Source organism: Miniopterus natalensis, chromosome 11 (genome assembly GCF_054644295.1).
Source record: "Miniopterus natalensis isolate mMinNat1 chromosome 11, mMinNat1.hap1, whole genome shotgun sequence".
In the NCBI taxonomy this organism is placed as follows: domain Eukaryota; kingdom Metazoa; phylum Chordata; class Mammalia; order Chiroptera; family Miniopteridae; genus Miniopterus; species Miniopterus natalensis.
In genome coordinates, this window is record NC_142091.1 from 20,872,319 (window position 1) to 20,886,672 (window position 14,354).

Sequence of the window (14,354 nt, forward strand, 5' to 3'; positions counted from 1 at the left end):
CTCTCTCTCAAAAATCAATAAAAAAATTAAAAAATAAAACTTTGTTCCCTTTATGTGGTAACTAGAAACATTTTATCAGAAATACTTCACTCTAACAGACCAGAAGAAGGATGTGTTTTCTAGGTCAGGAAGCAGATGGGTATTTATTTTACGCATAGATGTCAAGCAGGCAGTGATTTAAGACTATGTCTTTTTAAAGTCTAATTTATACCAGGGCAGATGGTGAAGGGCAATATAAAGAATTTTAAGGAAGCACCCTGTAATTAAAGGTAACTGTTATCACTGGAGAAAAAAAGGTGAGCCAACCTATTCTTAACTTATAGATTTGCTATATTAATAAGTATGTCATTAGAAGAAAAAACTTCAATTTCATGATAACTTGAAGATGGGTGCAGGGTTGGGAAGAAATTGAAGCATGTAGACACCTTTATTTGTAGAAACAAGTAAGGAAAAGGTCAGAAAACAAATAAAAGGAAAGAATTATTTTAACCAAGATGATTTTATGATGTGTAGATAAATGAATCAGGAAAAAAATTATACTAACGCAAGCAATCATGGTCAACTCAGCTTGCTTTCAAAGTGATTGGGGTCATATCAAATAGAATTCTGACTCACCTGCTTCGTTGGTGCGGATCATTCGAGATGGGGTGCTCGGATCTCCAGTCCCAATTGGGTTGGTGGCAACCACTCTAAATTCATATTCCACCCAAGGGTTCAAGTCCACTGCCATGGCTGACTCCATGTCCCCTGTTATGATTTCTGGGACTATGGAGAGACAGATATTTCATGTCATTAGGAGATTTCGTGTCATTAGGAGGACAGGAGAATGGTTACCAATGCAATCAAGGAGACCACAGACACGAACAGGATCTGCAGGCCAATGCATAATTCCTTATCACACATGGCCGTGGTGTCATCTCTGGTCTCATTAGTAAAATCAAAATCAATCTTCAGGAAGTAAGCATTTGCACATGTCACAGTTTGTTATAGTTACTTAGAATTCCTTCACCTCATTTTTAGATATGAATGCCATACTCTAACTTGCCATTATCAATACTAAAAATCATTTTTGCCAAACCCTCAGTCCCAGAGAAGAAGCCAACCAGTGCTATAACTGAAGCAAACAGTTCTTAAATTTCTAGGGAAATTTCTTGAGCAGTTCGTGTCTTCCAGTTCTGGCAAACATGCTCAGCCAATGGGCAGTTCCCAGCAGCGGATTAACAATACATCTTTTCAATGTAAAAACTCCAGTTTGTGGAAGCTAAGCACAATCTCTGAACTCTCATTGGAGTGACTTTTGTACTAAATTTCAATTTTATTAAAGTACAAGATTGTTTCTCAATATAGCTACCCCATGGTAAAATATTTTAGATAGTATGTATGCTTTATTGGAGAGTGCTTTTCTTGTTCACTCATCTCTGCTGTCCAGGAAATATTTCTGGAACAACATTTGTTACAGGGGTGAAAACAGGGAAAGAAGAGGGTCGGCCTTATGGTTTGCAAAGATACTCTGGGTTTATATCAGTCCTGGATTTCTGTTTAAACAAAGGGAGGAGTTGGCGAGCTCTTGACTTGATGACTCAGTGCAGCGTTGCTCTGCCAAGGTGGCATTAAATGCATTTGGGTTTCCCATGAAAATCTCTTTTGAAATGTATCAAGAGAATTTTACCAAATAATCAGCTCTGTGAAAGGTAGAGACTGGAGTAGAGTCAGTGCGGGCTGCCTGACAGATCTCACAGCCCTGCACAGTTGATTTTCTAAAGCAGTGAAATGAAGACCTGGAAAAAAGTCTGTCCCCGCTTCCTGCACTGGCAACTGAACAATAAATATCCTTGGAGTCAAAGAGATAGGGGGAAAAATCCACTGCTCAGTCCATAGCTTGCTAACCTGCTGAGCTGTTCCTGCCACACATAAAGGTGGGAAGATGACGTCCGCAGACCCTCAGCCTTCTCGAGCCCCTAACCAATGCTCGCCTTGGGTGCACCAGGACTCACCTCACCGTTTCACGTACTTCTGTTTATGTCAGCCTCATCGAGCAACCCCAGGCTTCTAGGTCATCTCTCATCCTTTATTCTAACCCCCATGGAATTCTGCTCATTTTCTTTCTGTCCCAGTTCCCATCTTTCCTTATGCTTTGAAATCCTTTCGGTGCAACCTTTGGAATTCATAACCCATTGTTAGCAAAGTTCCCTGTGTATTCACTCCCTGTATGAACATTCTTCCAACTTTTTACCCTAATAGGAGCCTGAATGCCCTCTGAGGAAACTTCTGCTTCTCAAGCGGTGGCCGTCTTAAGTTATTGTAGAGAGGAGTAACCAGTCCATCTCAGTCGTGTCTGTCTCCTCCCCACCCCCAACCAAATGTCTCGAATGGGTTTTTCCCCATCAGCCTACAAGCATGCAGGTATTTGTCCCACCAAAGCAAAGCAAAGCAAAGCAAAAACCAAACCAAAACAAACAAACTTCTCCAAAAATTTCTTATCCTTGCAGCCTTCACCCAGTTTCTACATTTTTTTTATAGCAAAACCTCTCGGGAGCTTTGTGCAATTTCTTGCTGTCACTGATTATTTCCCCCCATTCTCTCTGGAGCCCACTGCCATCAATCTCCTACCCCCTGCCTTCCACCCTAACCGACCCCGTCAGTATCGCCCACGGTCTCTGTCACTAAAACCGCACCGTCAGGTCTGTTTCTCATTCTCTGACAGTGATAATCTTCTTCCGTTGAAATATTTCCCAGAACCTAACTTCTGTCTTTCCCCTACCTGCCTCTTTGCCTGTCTCCATCAGTGGTTCCTTTTCACCCTCCGGGTGTCCCAGCTCTGTTAGCTCTTTCCCATTTTCTTACTTGATGGTGATCTAACCCAGTCTGTGGTCTTAAACGCCCTCTGTACTCTGATGCCACCAAAGTTCTCAGCAATGAACGTCCTCCCTAAACTCCAGGCTGATAGGTCCAATGGCTTACTAGATATTTCTGTTTGGATAGGGGTCTCAACCTTCAGTTCCCCTCCCTACTTCTGTAGTATTTCTTATTCAGTATGACAATTGCATTCTTACAGATGTTGTCGCCAAAATCTTGGGGTCATCCTGAATTCCTTTCTCTTTCCCCTGTCCCACTCCAACCTGTCATAAGCAAATTATGACATTTCTGACTGCAAAATATGTTGATTTCTGCATTTCCTTTTGCAGCAAAACTTCTTAATTCATTTTTGTCGAGACTTTAGTCCTTACTGTTTTACTAAAACGGCTATTGGCAAAGTCACCAGTGATCTCCATGTTGCTAAAATCAATGATCAATCCTCAGGCCTCGTCACACCTGACCTGTCATCCGCATTTGGCACAGTTGATTACTTTCTCCTCCTGAACTGACTTTATTCTTTTGTCTTCCAGTATAACATATGGTTTTGGTTTTTCTTTTAACTAAATGGTTGCTTTCTGTCTGTATCCTTTGGCTGGTTGCTCTTCGCCACAACCTCTTACTATTGGAACCCTTCAGCCTTTGATTTTTATTCTCTGTTATACTTATATCCTTGGCGAAAACAAGAAGTCTCATGATTTTAAATGCAATTTGCATGCCAATAATTTCCCTATTCATATCTTTATTTTAAATGTCTCTCTTAAACTCCAGGCTCATGTATACAAGGTGGGGCAAAAGTAGGTTTACAATTGTGAGCATGTGAAACAGTTTATTCTCGTATTATTATTTATTAATTGTTGTGTTACTTTTCCATATGAACAACTGTAAAACTACTTTTGCCCCACCCTGTACAATTACCTACTTGATATCCTTAGAGGCACCATCTCCAAATACAGTTTCACTAGGGGGTTAGGGCTTCAACATTTGAATTTTTTAGGGAGGGAGACCCAATAAAGTCTATAGCAGGCAGGTTGAAATTTATTTATTCATTTACTTTTAAAACTTGTTGATTATAGTTAACATACAATATTATATTAGTTTCGGGTGTCCAACATAGTAATTAGACACTTATATAACTTATGAAGTGATCACCCTGATAAGTCTAGTGCCCATCTGACACCATAAGTAGTTATTACAGTATTATTGACTGTATATCCTATGTTGTACTTTACATCCCTGTGATTGTTTTCATAACTGGCAATTTGTACATTTTAATCCTTTCCCCTTTTTCATCCACCCTCCTAACCCCCCATGCCATCTGGCAACCATCAAAATGTTCTCTGTATTCATGAGTTTATTTTTTGTTTTGTTTGTTCATTTATTTGTCTTTCTCTCTCTGACTTATTTCACTCAGTATAATACCCTCTAGGTCTATGCATGCTGTCGCAAATGGCAAGATTTCATTCTTTTTTATGGCTGAGTAATATTCGATTATATATGTACCACATCTTCTTTATCCATTTCTGTTGGTGGACACTTAGGCTGCTTCTATATATTGGCTGTTATAAATAATGCTGCAGGGAACACGGGGTGCATATGTTTTTTTAAACTAGTGTTTTGGATTTCTTCAGATAAATACCCAGAAGTGAAATTACTGGGTCATATGGTAGTTCAATCTTTCATTTCTTTGAGAAACCTCCATACCATGCTATTTTCCACAGTAGCTGCACCAATCTGCAATCCCACCAACAATGCATGAGGGTTCCCGCTCCTCCACAGGCAGGTTGCAATTTAAAATAGAGTGGTTGGGATAAGCCTCACTAAGAAGATACATTTGAAAAAAAAATTTTTTGAAGGAAGTATATATTTATATATATTCCTTCCCTTTGAAGGAAGTATATATTTCGCTATGCCAGTATCTGGCGGATAACATCTGAGGTGGAAGAAGCCGATCGTGCAAAGGCATTAGAAACAGTACATGCGGGAGCACGAGAAGACGAGTGAGTCAGGAGCTGCGGGAGTTTTAGGGAGCATGGTTGAAGATGAGTTTGGGAAGAGATGCATAGGGGACTTGGGCTTTCATCCTGAGAGAAACAGAAAGACATTGGAGGATTGATATTCTAAGTGTTATCTTTTAATACATTAATTCTGGCTATCTTAAAAATAGGAATAAATTAAGGTTAAGTGAGGCCATAAGGCTGGGACCCTAATCTGATAGGATCAGTGAGGGGCCTTATAAGCGGAGACATCAGAGAGCTCCCTTCCTCGCTTTCTGCCATGTGAAGACACAGTGGGAAGGCTACTGTGTTTAAATCAGGGAGTTCTCACCAGAAATCGAATTGAATTGGATTGGATGGCCACTAGATCTTGGAATTCCCAGCCTCCAGATCTCTAAGAAAATAAATTTCTGTGGTTTAAGGCACCAAGTTTGTTGTAGATTGTTACGGCAGCCTTCACAGACTAATATTCTGTCCCTGCCATAGTACTTTTGATCTTCCTTACAACATAATGTTTATTTTTTCAATTCATTAACTTCTAAAATACTATATAGCTTCCTTGTTTATTATGTTCTGTCTTTATCGTTTGTCCTAACCCATGAGGATACATTCTTTATAAGCATAGGTATTTTTTGTTTTTGTTCATTTATATATTCTAAGTGCCTAGAACATTAGCTAAAAGCCTCTCAATAAATTTTTATTAAATAAATAAAAAAGGAGTTCAAATAGTTGTGATAACAATTGGCACAGTTTTTGTTTTAATCTTGTAATTATTCAGGCTTTATGTTAAAAAGAAAAATTAATTTAAGATATAAAAATATCCTTCCTCCCAAAGGTACATATATTTATATTTTCTTAACCATATAGGTTTTAAAGACTCCTTCCCTTATCCCACATCCTCTCTACCATCCTTAATCCTAATCCCTCTTTAAAAAGAAAACAAAATAAGATTTAGAAATTCTAAATTCATTGCTACTTGTAAGGGCTATAAAATAAGTGTAAAAAGTTCAAGTTATGAATATTTTTGATGAAATAATGCGCAATATGAACTGAATCAGAAACAAACTTTTTAATAAAAATTAGGATTGTTGATTTCAAAAGCAATATTGTGGAGATTAAAGAAAATGGAGAATATATACAAAAGTAAGTATTTTTAAAGCCTTGCAGGTATTATTTTATAAAGATATTCCTTCAGGAACAATGGGGATAAGTCTGTTTCAAAGAAAACATTGTGCTTCAGAGAGAACACACAGTCACTAAAGACAGTGGACGATCCCATATGGATTCAGGGAGAGAAGCCTGTCAACATGCGTTCCCGAGTGCAATAATTGCATCCAAGTGTTTAATTAAATAATTATATGTGCAATAAATAAGCCTGTCTATTCGACAAATTTAATCAACCCATCAATCAGTGGCAAACACATCCGAAGACAGAAGACATATCCACTGACAGAAGAACAGTAAATAACATATTTGAATTAACAATGACAAATCAATTCTGTGATTACAAGTGATTGGTATTACTAAAGGGACATAGTGAAAACACAAGGTCAGCTGATATTGCTCAATTATATGAAGAAGGAAATTAAGTTTCCAAATCAAAAGTAATTTGTTTGACCAGCATATGGGTCTAGAAGTGAAGTTATTTTTTTATGAGTATGGTGGTTTTCATACTCTCTTCAAAATGCATATGTTAGTCTATTCATTCACAGTCCCCTGATGTGAGTCTGATTTGGGGGTAGGCAGTATTAATAAGTTAATTCCAGATGTGCTCCGCTAGAAGGTCCATGTGTAACTCATTACTTCATTTGTCAAAAAGGAAAAACTCACCATTCTTTGCATTCATGTTAGTATATGAAGGAATCTTAAGTGCTTTTTAAATACTAGCTTATGAATTGCATTAACTTTATCAGAGAGTTTAAACTCCCATCCTTTTTTCTTCTTCTAATAGATATTTATGCCTTAGAGCTCATCTCTACTGAAATTGTTTTACATGAGGGAGCAACTATATAAACAAAAGGCCCACTGCCCCAGCGAAGCTGATGTGGCTCTAGAGGGATTTCTTTCCCTTTCAGGGGCTTGAAAGAAGCTGTGGTCAGACTATGCTAGGGGCTAAAACCAGAATGCATTTAAAACAGCTACTTCAGAGCATGCAAAGGTTGAGGACTGCTCTTTGGTGGGTTTGCCTGGAGGATGTCATGCCTCTAACCAGTAGCTCCAAGGGATGCTGAGTTTTGGAAAAATGAGTGACCTCATTAGGTTAAGAGACATCTTTGCTAAAGCCTTATCACTATCAAGGGCAAATAAAATCACTCATTTATGGAAGTATATTTCTGAAAAATGTATATTTTCTTATACATACATTGCAACATAGATTTTTTTAAATAACTACTTGCTGAACAGAATTTTTTTAAAAAAACTCCCAACTTAAAAACATTACCAGCATTCAAATTATATTCGAAAGATAAAGATGTAACTTTATAGTACGGTTTTCTAAAACAAATAAACCAGCCACAAACTAACATTTAGTTCAAATGCCCAAGCTCCCTCCAATATACAACCTCATTTGTCCCTAGGTTGTGCCAAAAATTCAAAGTTTACATAAATTCAAAGTTGATATACATATACATGCACATATATATACACATATATAAATTCACACACAATCTATCATCTATCTATCTATCTATCATCTATCTATCTATCTATCTATCTATCTATCTATCTATCTATCTATCATCTATCTATCTATCTATCTATCTATCTATCTATCTATCTATCTATCATCTATCATCTATCTATCATCATCATATATCATCATCTATCAAACAATAAAAAGTAGAAACAGGTGAACTAGGAAACTATGGGTGCAGTAGTAGGAGGAAGAATAGATGTCCTGGACTGGCATACCATGAGGTAGGGTAAGAGGGGCAGAAACATGGGCATGAGATGAGCAAGGAAATGTGTATTTCAATGTACCCCCAGGGGAAAGTCCTCGAGTAGTAAGTTGTGAGGGCAGTGAGGCAAGAGTGGGCAGGGGGCACAGTGGCAGGCAGGAGGAGGGACTTGAGTGCATAACACCAGGCCTGGAGGTAGATCCATTCCCTGGTTACAGAGCAAAAGGTTTGGGCTGTCACACTAGGGATAATACAAGAGCACTGGGGCAGAAGTTATAAGCATTCTTGTGTAAAACAGTTCGTGTGGCTCGAATTTGTGTCCTTTTCAGAATTATCTACCAAACTTAGAAATTCTCCCAATTTCTTGGGTCTGCAGAGGGTTAAAATGGAGCGAGAAATGAGGCCAATACCCACAATTTTATATATATATATATATATATATATATATATATATATATATATATATATATATATATTACATAATAAATATGTGTATATGTATAATATACTATAATGATCAAACTGCATTCTATAAATTAATATAGGAACCTAATTGTAAGAAAAAGCTGAATTATATTTTGCATGCAGATAAATATATTCCCGTCCCTCAAATTGTAAATTTTTACAGAAAAATAAGTTTTTCTTAAATTTAATTTGTTTAAGCAACAAAATAGACCACTTCATTCCTGTAACATTCTGGTTAATTGAGTTTTATGGCTACTGCACTCAGATATTTTACTGATTTTGTATTTTACTTCTAAACAGGCAAGTTGATTTTATATTTAGATAGTAGAGCAAAATCACAAATCCCTACTCAGTATGGACAACTGCATCTGAAGTTTAGATTGTATGGACACTGTACACTTTTCAAATACCAACTTGTTAAGTAAGTTCCTAATAACTATCAGAAGGGAATAGTGCCACATATCCTTGCAGATAGGCACATTTGGAGACATAGGGGAAGTTTAGTTGTAACATGAAATGGAAACTATCCAGGAAGAAATGATTTTTATGATAATGCAAATATAATTCAAACATGTTGAAAGTAGGCACTACAATTCTGCATTCCTTTAAATAATGTAATTTTAGGTTAGATTTTCTTTTTATGTGTGATTATAAAGGGGTAGCACAAGGAAATGGAGTAATGGAACAGATCTCTGATTATCTTGGTGGAGACTTGAATCTATACAATAAAATTTCATAGAACTTTATAGAATTGTACACTAAAAATAGCATATAAAAACTGGTGAAATATGAATATAGTCTGTAGTTTAGTTAATAGTATTGTACCAATGTTAGCTTTCTGATTTGATAATTGCACCATTGTTATATAAAATGTTATTATTGGTGGATGCTGAGGTCTGGGTCCACAGGAAATCTGTGTTATTTTTGCAATTTCTATGTGAGTCTAAAGTTATTTCAATAAGCAAGCAAACAAACTAATATAAATGATGTGATCCCTCCCTGGGAACTGAAAAGAGAAGAAAGCAAGGTAGCTTTCTTAAAAGAAGCAAACAGCCCAGCTGGTGCACCTGAGAAGTTGAGCATCGACCTAGGATCCAGGAGGTGGAGGTTCATTCCTGGTCAGGGCACATGCTTGGGCTGCAGGCTCCATCCCCAGTAGGGGGCGTGCAGGAAGCAGCCGATCAATGACTCTCTCATCATGGATATTTCTATCTCTCTCTCCCTCTCCCTTCTTCTCTCAAATCAGTAAAGCATATTAAAAAAAAAAAAAAAAAGCAAACAATGGTTAACATTGTAATAAATAATAAAGTTTCAAGAATCCAAAATGATCCTACCGAGATTGCTAGCGTATATGGGAAAATAACTCATGACAGGAAGCTACCCTGATTCCTTCTGATACTGCCTTCGACCCCTTACCTGTTTTCACTGTTTGCCAGCCCAGGGAGAATGGGCTGCGAGCCTGCAGGTTGTAGGAGGAGATTGGGCTGTGGTTGTCAGCTGCGGGACTCCAGGAGAGAGTGGCTGTGCTTTCAGTGATCTCCTCAACGATCACTATCCCTGGTGGGCCTGGGGGACCTACAGACAAAAGGGAATGGATAAAGTTAATACAAGTCATGATGAGGAGCCATGAGAAATTATATTTCCCATGAAGATCCAATTAAACTATGTCATTGGCTTAATGGAATACATACTTAGTAATAAAAATTGGAAGTAAAAAGCAATGGGATGCAAGTTGGTTTCTATGATTTCGGGGGGTAAAATAATTATAGATTTGATTTTTTTCTAACACTGTGTGCTTGGAGGCAACTACCAATTAGCATTATATTTTATAGAAAAAGAAAAAAAAATTAGAAATGAACACAAGAATGTCAATATCAAATCTGGCTGTTGAAATCAATCACAGGTTACAGAAGCAGCAACAGAAAGTGATAGGCAATGCTATCAGGCACAAAACTATCCCATGATTACTAAAATGGTATAGGTGTACAGGCCTACTTTTCATGTTCAGGAAACCCAAAATGGACAAATACTTCAATGTAACTACCAAGTAGCTTAAACTCTAACAGGGGAGATATGCAAGGCTCTGAAATAATGCTAGTTCAGAGCAAGGAAGAGTAAGTACTAGAAAAGAGGTATGAACATTTTTTGTGGGAAGTTAAAAGGAAGGTGTGATTATATTTTTTGGAGGGCGTACAATGAGTCAGAGAAGGTTATTTCACTTTTGATTATGAAAAATTGGTACAGAATGGTGATGATCCATCTATGTACATATATGTAGACACTAGTTTGAAGAAACAACCATGCTGATACGAGGAGAAATACACATTTATATTATTACTTCTAAAATAGTGATTTCTAATAGCATTTAAAAATATGTATTTACTTCCAGCTGGGCGTGGCTCAGCGGTTGAGTATCCACCTAGGATCCAGAAGATCAAGGTTCGATTCCTGGTCAGGGCACAGGCCCAGGTTTCGGGCTTGATCCCGTCAGGGGCATGCAAGAGGCAGCCGATCACTGACTCTCTCATCACTGATGTTTCTCACTCTCTCTCTCTCTCTTCCTCTCTCTGAAGTCAATAAAGATATATTTTTTAAAAAATGTATTTACATTTTATTGGTTAAAAAGCAATCGTTTTCCTATTGACATTCTTCTACTTCCTAATATGGTCAATTCAAGCTGCAAGGATGCTTTTATTTTCAATTAAGAAAACCCCCACCCTTAAGTACTTTATTTACTGAATTAGTCCTCATGTAGCTAGTTGCTCTCTGGATTTGGCGATTCTGAAGCCTAAGCAGTAAGGGCTGAACTAGCCTGTAAGGAGCTAAGAAATGGTGGCATGCTCAGGAGATGGATGTGGTTAGAAAAGACCTCTTGGTAGAAAATTTCAACCCAGAAAGGAAAATGAGATGGAGAAAGAGTTTAAAAGTCTCATTGGGCAAATGACATATTTAGGAAATGGGAAATGAGCATTTTTATTGAAACTGAGAAGAACCAGCAGCAGATAGCAGAAATCAAAGATTTAGAAGACATCAGAAAGGTGACAAAATATTGGGATCGTGGGCAGAAGTATACAAAATAATCACCAGAAGTGGCAGTTTTATCTCTGAGAGAAATGAAGAAATAAACAAAAAATAGAGAGAGGAGGCATTTGAGATGGCAATGAGGGCAGTTAAGAGAGCTCATTTGGGAAGGTTCTCATTTTTTTCATTAAGGAAGAAAAAAGTCATCTACAATAAGTAAGGGTAATTGGGTGATAATGGGCCTGGGAGCTAGAGAAAAAATGGGAAATGTCTGGAATAAGCACATGATACAAGAGGAAAGACATGAATATAAATATTTTGGAGTAGTATTGAAGTTCAAATTGGTTTCAATAGCATCATTTTGAAGTGGAACTGATTGACTGAGCAAGGTTAGGCTGGAAAGCCAGGATCAGAGCCAGAGAAAGTAGTTAATTGGGCCAATTCTGTTTAGGAGTTGATAAATTCAGTATGGCTTATTATCAAAGATGCCGATGCATGAGTGACCATGGCCTTAGTTAGACGTCTGATTAAACAGAGGCCATCATTCAGTGAGCAAGCCCGAGCTAGCCGACCAGAGAGGCTCGTGGGGAGAGGGAGATCCGACTGGCCCCCAGCGATCCGGCCAGCCCAGCCCAGCCCAGGCAGCAGACACGTGAGCGGTGAACCTTCAACTGACTCCAGCTTCAGCCACCTCGAGGTTCATGTGCATGGAAATCCCAAGTAAGAGCCTGGCTGTGCCGCTCAGCTGCCAACGTTATGAGGGCAAATAATAGACTGATGTTCTAAACCACTAAATTTGGGGGCAGCAATGGATTATTGGAACAGATTGCGAAACAGTTTGACTTGAGAGCTTGCTCATAGATAGGAAATTTGTCAGGTGGATCTTTCAGATGCTATGAAAACACTTGAAATTTAGCTAATGTATTCAAACAGGGATAATTACCAACATAATTCATTTGTTGAGGTCTCTGTATTGTTCCATTTACTCTGTTCAATTTCATCCATTCTATTTATTTACTTATTTATCTCTGCAAAAAGCATTTGCTGCCCTGGCCAGTGTTTCTCAGTGGTAAGAGTTTCAGCCAGCACACCAAAAAAGCATTTATTAACAACCACCTACCTACGTGTGATAGGAAATACAGTGGAAATTAAACTTTATTAACTTAAATAAAATAATTTGCCTTTCTGAGTATTAAAACTCTATAAAATGTTTAAATTAGTTCTCTTAAAGGATATATTTCTTTTAATAATAGATAATAGGTAGTTACTCTAAATTTTTTAAAAACTTCAGCTGGAATAAAAAATGGAATGTATAACATAATTGATAAATCTCCCAAGTATTTTTCTCTATATGTGGCTATTTCCCCAAATACAGTCCATAGCAAAGTGGTCAGTGATAGAGAACGAAGTTTATGCATCTAGGATACTGATTGTAGCTGTGCAATTATTTATAATTACACAGCATTGTGAAGAACTGTCCAATCATGTAATGTTCAAATCATAAACTTATGGTAAAATATTGGGCAGACATAAAACTGTCTAATATAGCAAACTATTCAATGATATGGATAATGTTCACAATATAAATGAAAAAAGCGGAATGTAACATTATGTGTAAATATAGATGTATAAATAGTAATTTTCCAAATATATAAAGGAAAAGACTGGGGGGGAAACACATTAAAGTATACATGGTAGTTATTGCTTGGAGGTGAGGCTATAGATGATTTAAATTGTATTCTTTATACTTGTTTGGATTTTCAAATTCTGTGCAATAAACATGCACCACTTCTAAAATTATTTTTCAAGTCATTACAAAGCCTCCATATCATGATATGTATGTACTAGTCTAAGTATATTATATTTAACTAAACATTTACTGAATGCAGAGTATGTGTAAAACACTGCGCTGAGAGATGGGAGATGGGGATGGAGTGGGGATGGATGGTTTATAGGACAAAATAGGATTCCAGCTCTGGTTGTGTCAAAATCCAGTGGCAGACAGATTTTTTACAAAAAACAGGTATCAGGCAGTGATACGTTAAGTTCAAGTGCTTTGGGAGTATATTTTATATCTCATTATAACACTTGTTGCATTGGTTATAATTATTTTCTGTTATTTCCATTTGTTTGAATATTCAACATGGTACTTGGCATGTATTAGTCCCTGAGTAAATATCTGCAGAAGAAGAAATGAGAGGGAAAAGGAAGAAGACAGAAGGAGTTATGTTTTGAGTTTGAAATGTGTAACAATTAACAAGTAAAAGGTATTTTAAAATAATTATTGTATAAGACAAAGATCCAATATGATAGCCTTTTTTGTTAAATCAAAATATATTTGAATTAAGTTATTTTAGTCAATCAAAATGACAGAATAGCTCGATGAATTAAGAATATAAACCTTCTCATATGATTTAATAATGCTCATTATTATTAGAAACACTTTGTACCGATAATTTTTCTAAATTTTTATGTTTGAAAGACTTTTATGAATATATTTTTGTAAAAATATTCTGAAAAAGTGATGTGATTTACCTTTTAATGTAGATTAAATAAAACTTTCAACCAAAATAAAAACGAAATTTATAGTTATTGTATTAGTACTGATTTATCAATGTTCTATCTCCAGAAAAATGTTTATTTTTAGATAGTTCATACTGAATGTTGGCTGCAATTAGCTTCTTGTATATGTTTAGGAATGAATTACACTAATATTATATTAATACAATCAATGCATTTATTTTTAAGGCCTGCTTATAATGTTCATATTTTTTACCGTCTTTTGACTGTTTTGCTGTTTTTTTTTTAAATCATGAAATAAATTTTCTCTTCAAAAGATTTTACTGCTAATTTACAGAAGACATCTTTGAAAATAAATTAATAAGAGGTAAACATCTCAGAGATGACAAATATGTGGCAGTAGCTAGTGTCTGAATGTTACACAGATGCCACTGATTTAGCAGAAACCTCATTAATTTTATACTTAGCTGTAGTGGTTCAGTGTCAGGTGGGAGAGAATCTGGAAAGGCCTTCTCATTCCCTATGACAGTGCTATTATATAGGATCACGAATATAATATTTTATTAGAAAATAGACAACTGGGAAAAAGGGACACAATCTC

General features: G+C 36.6%; 1 protein-coding gene across 1 annotated transcript in view; it reads right to left on the reverse strand.

The window, feature by feature from the left end:
- Nucleotides 1–14,354, reverse strand: part of CNTN5 (contactin 5) — a 964,763-nt gene that overhangs the window by 51,869 nt on the left and 898,540 nt on the right. The window contains exons 17-18 of the mRNA XM_087821593.1: nucleotides 9,629–9,787; nucleotides 616–765 (exon numbers count right to left, since the gene is read on the reverse strand). Of these exons, the coding sequence (XP_087677719.1) occupies nucleotides 616–765; nucleotides 9,629–9,787 (309 nt within the window). The remainder of the gene's footprint in view (nucleotides 1–615; nucleotides 766–9,628; nucleotides 9,788–14,354) is intronic.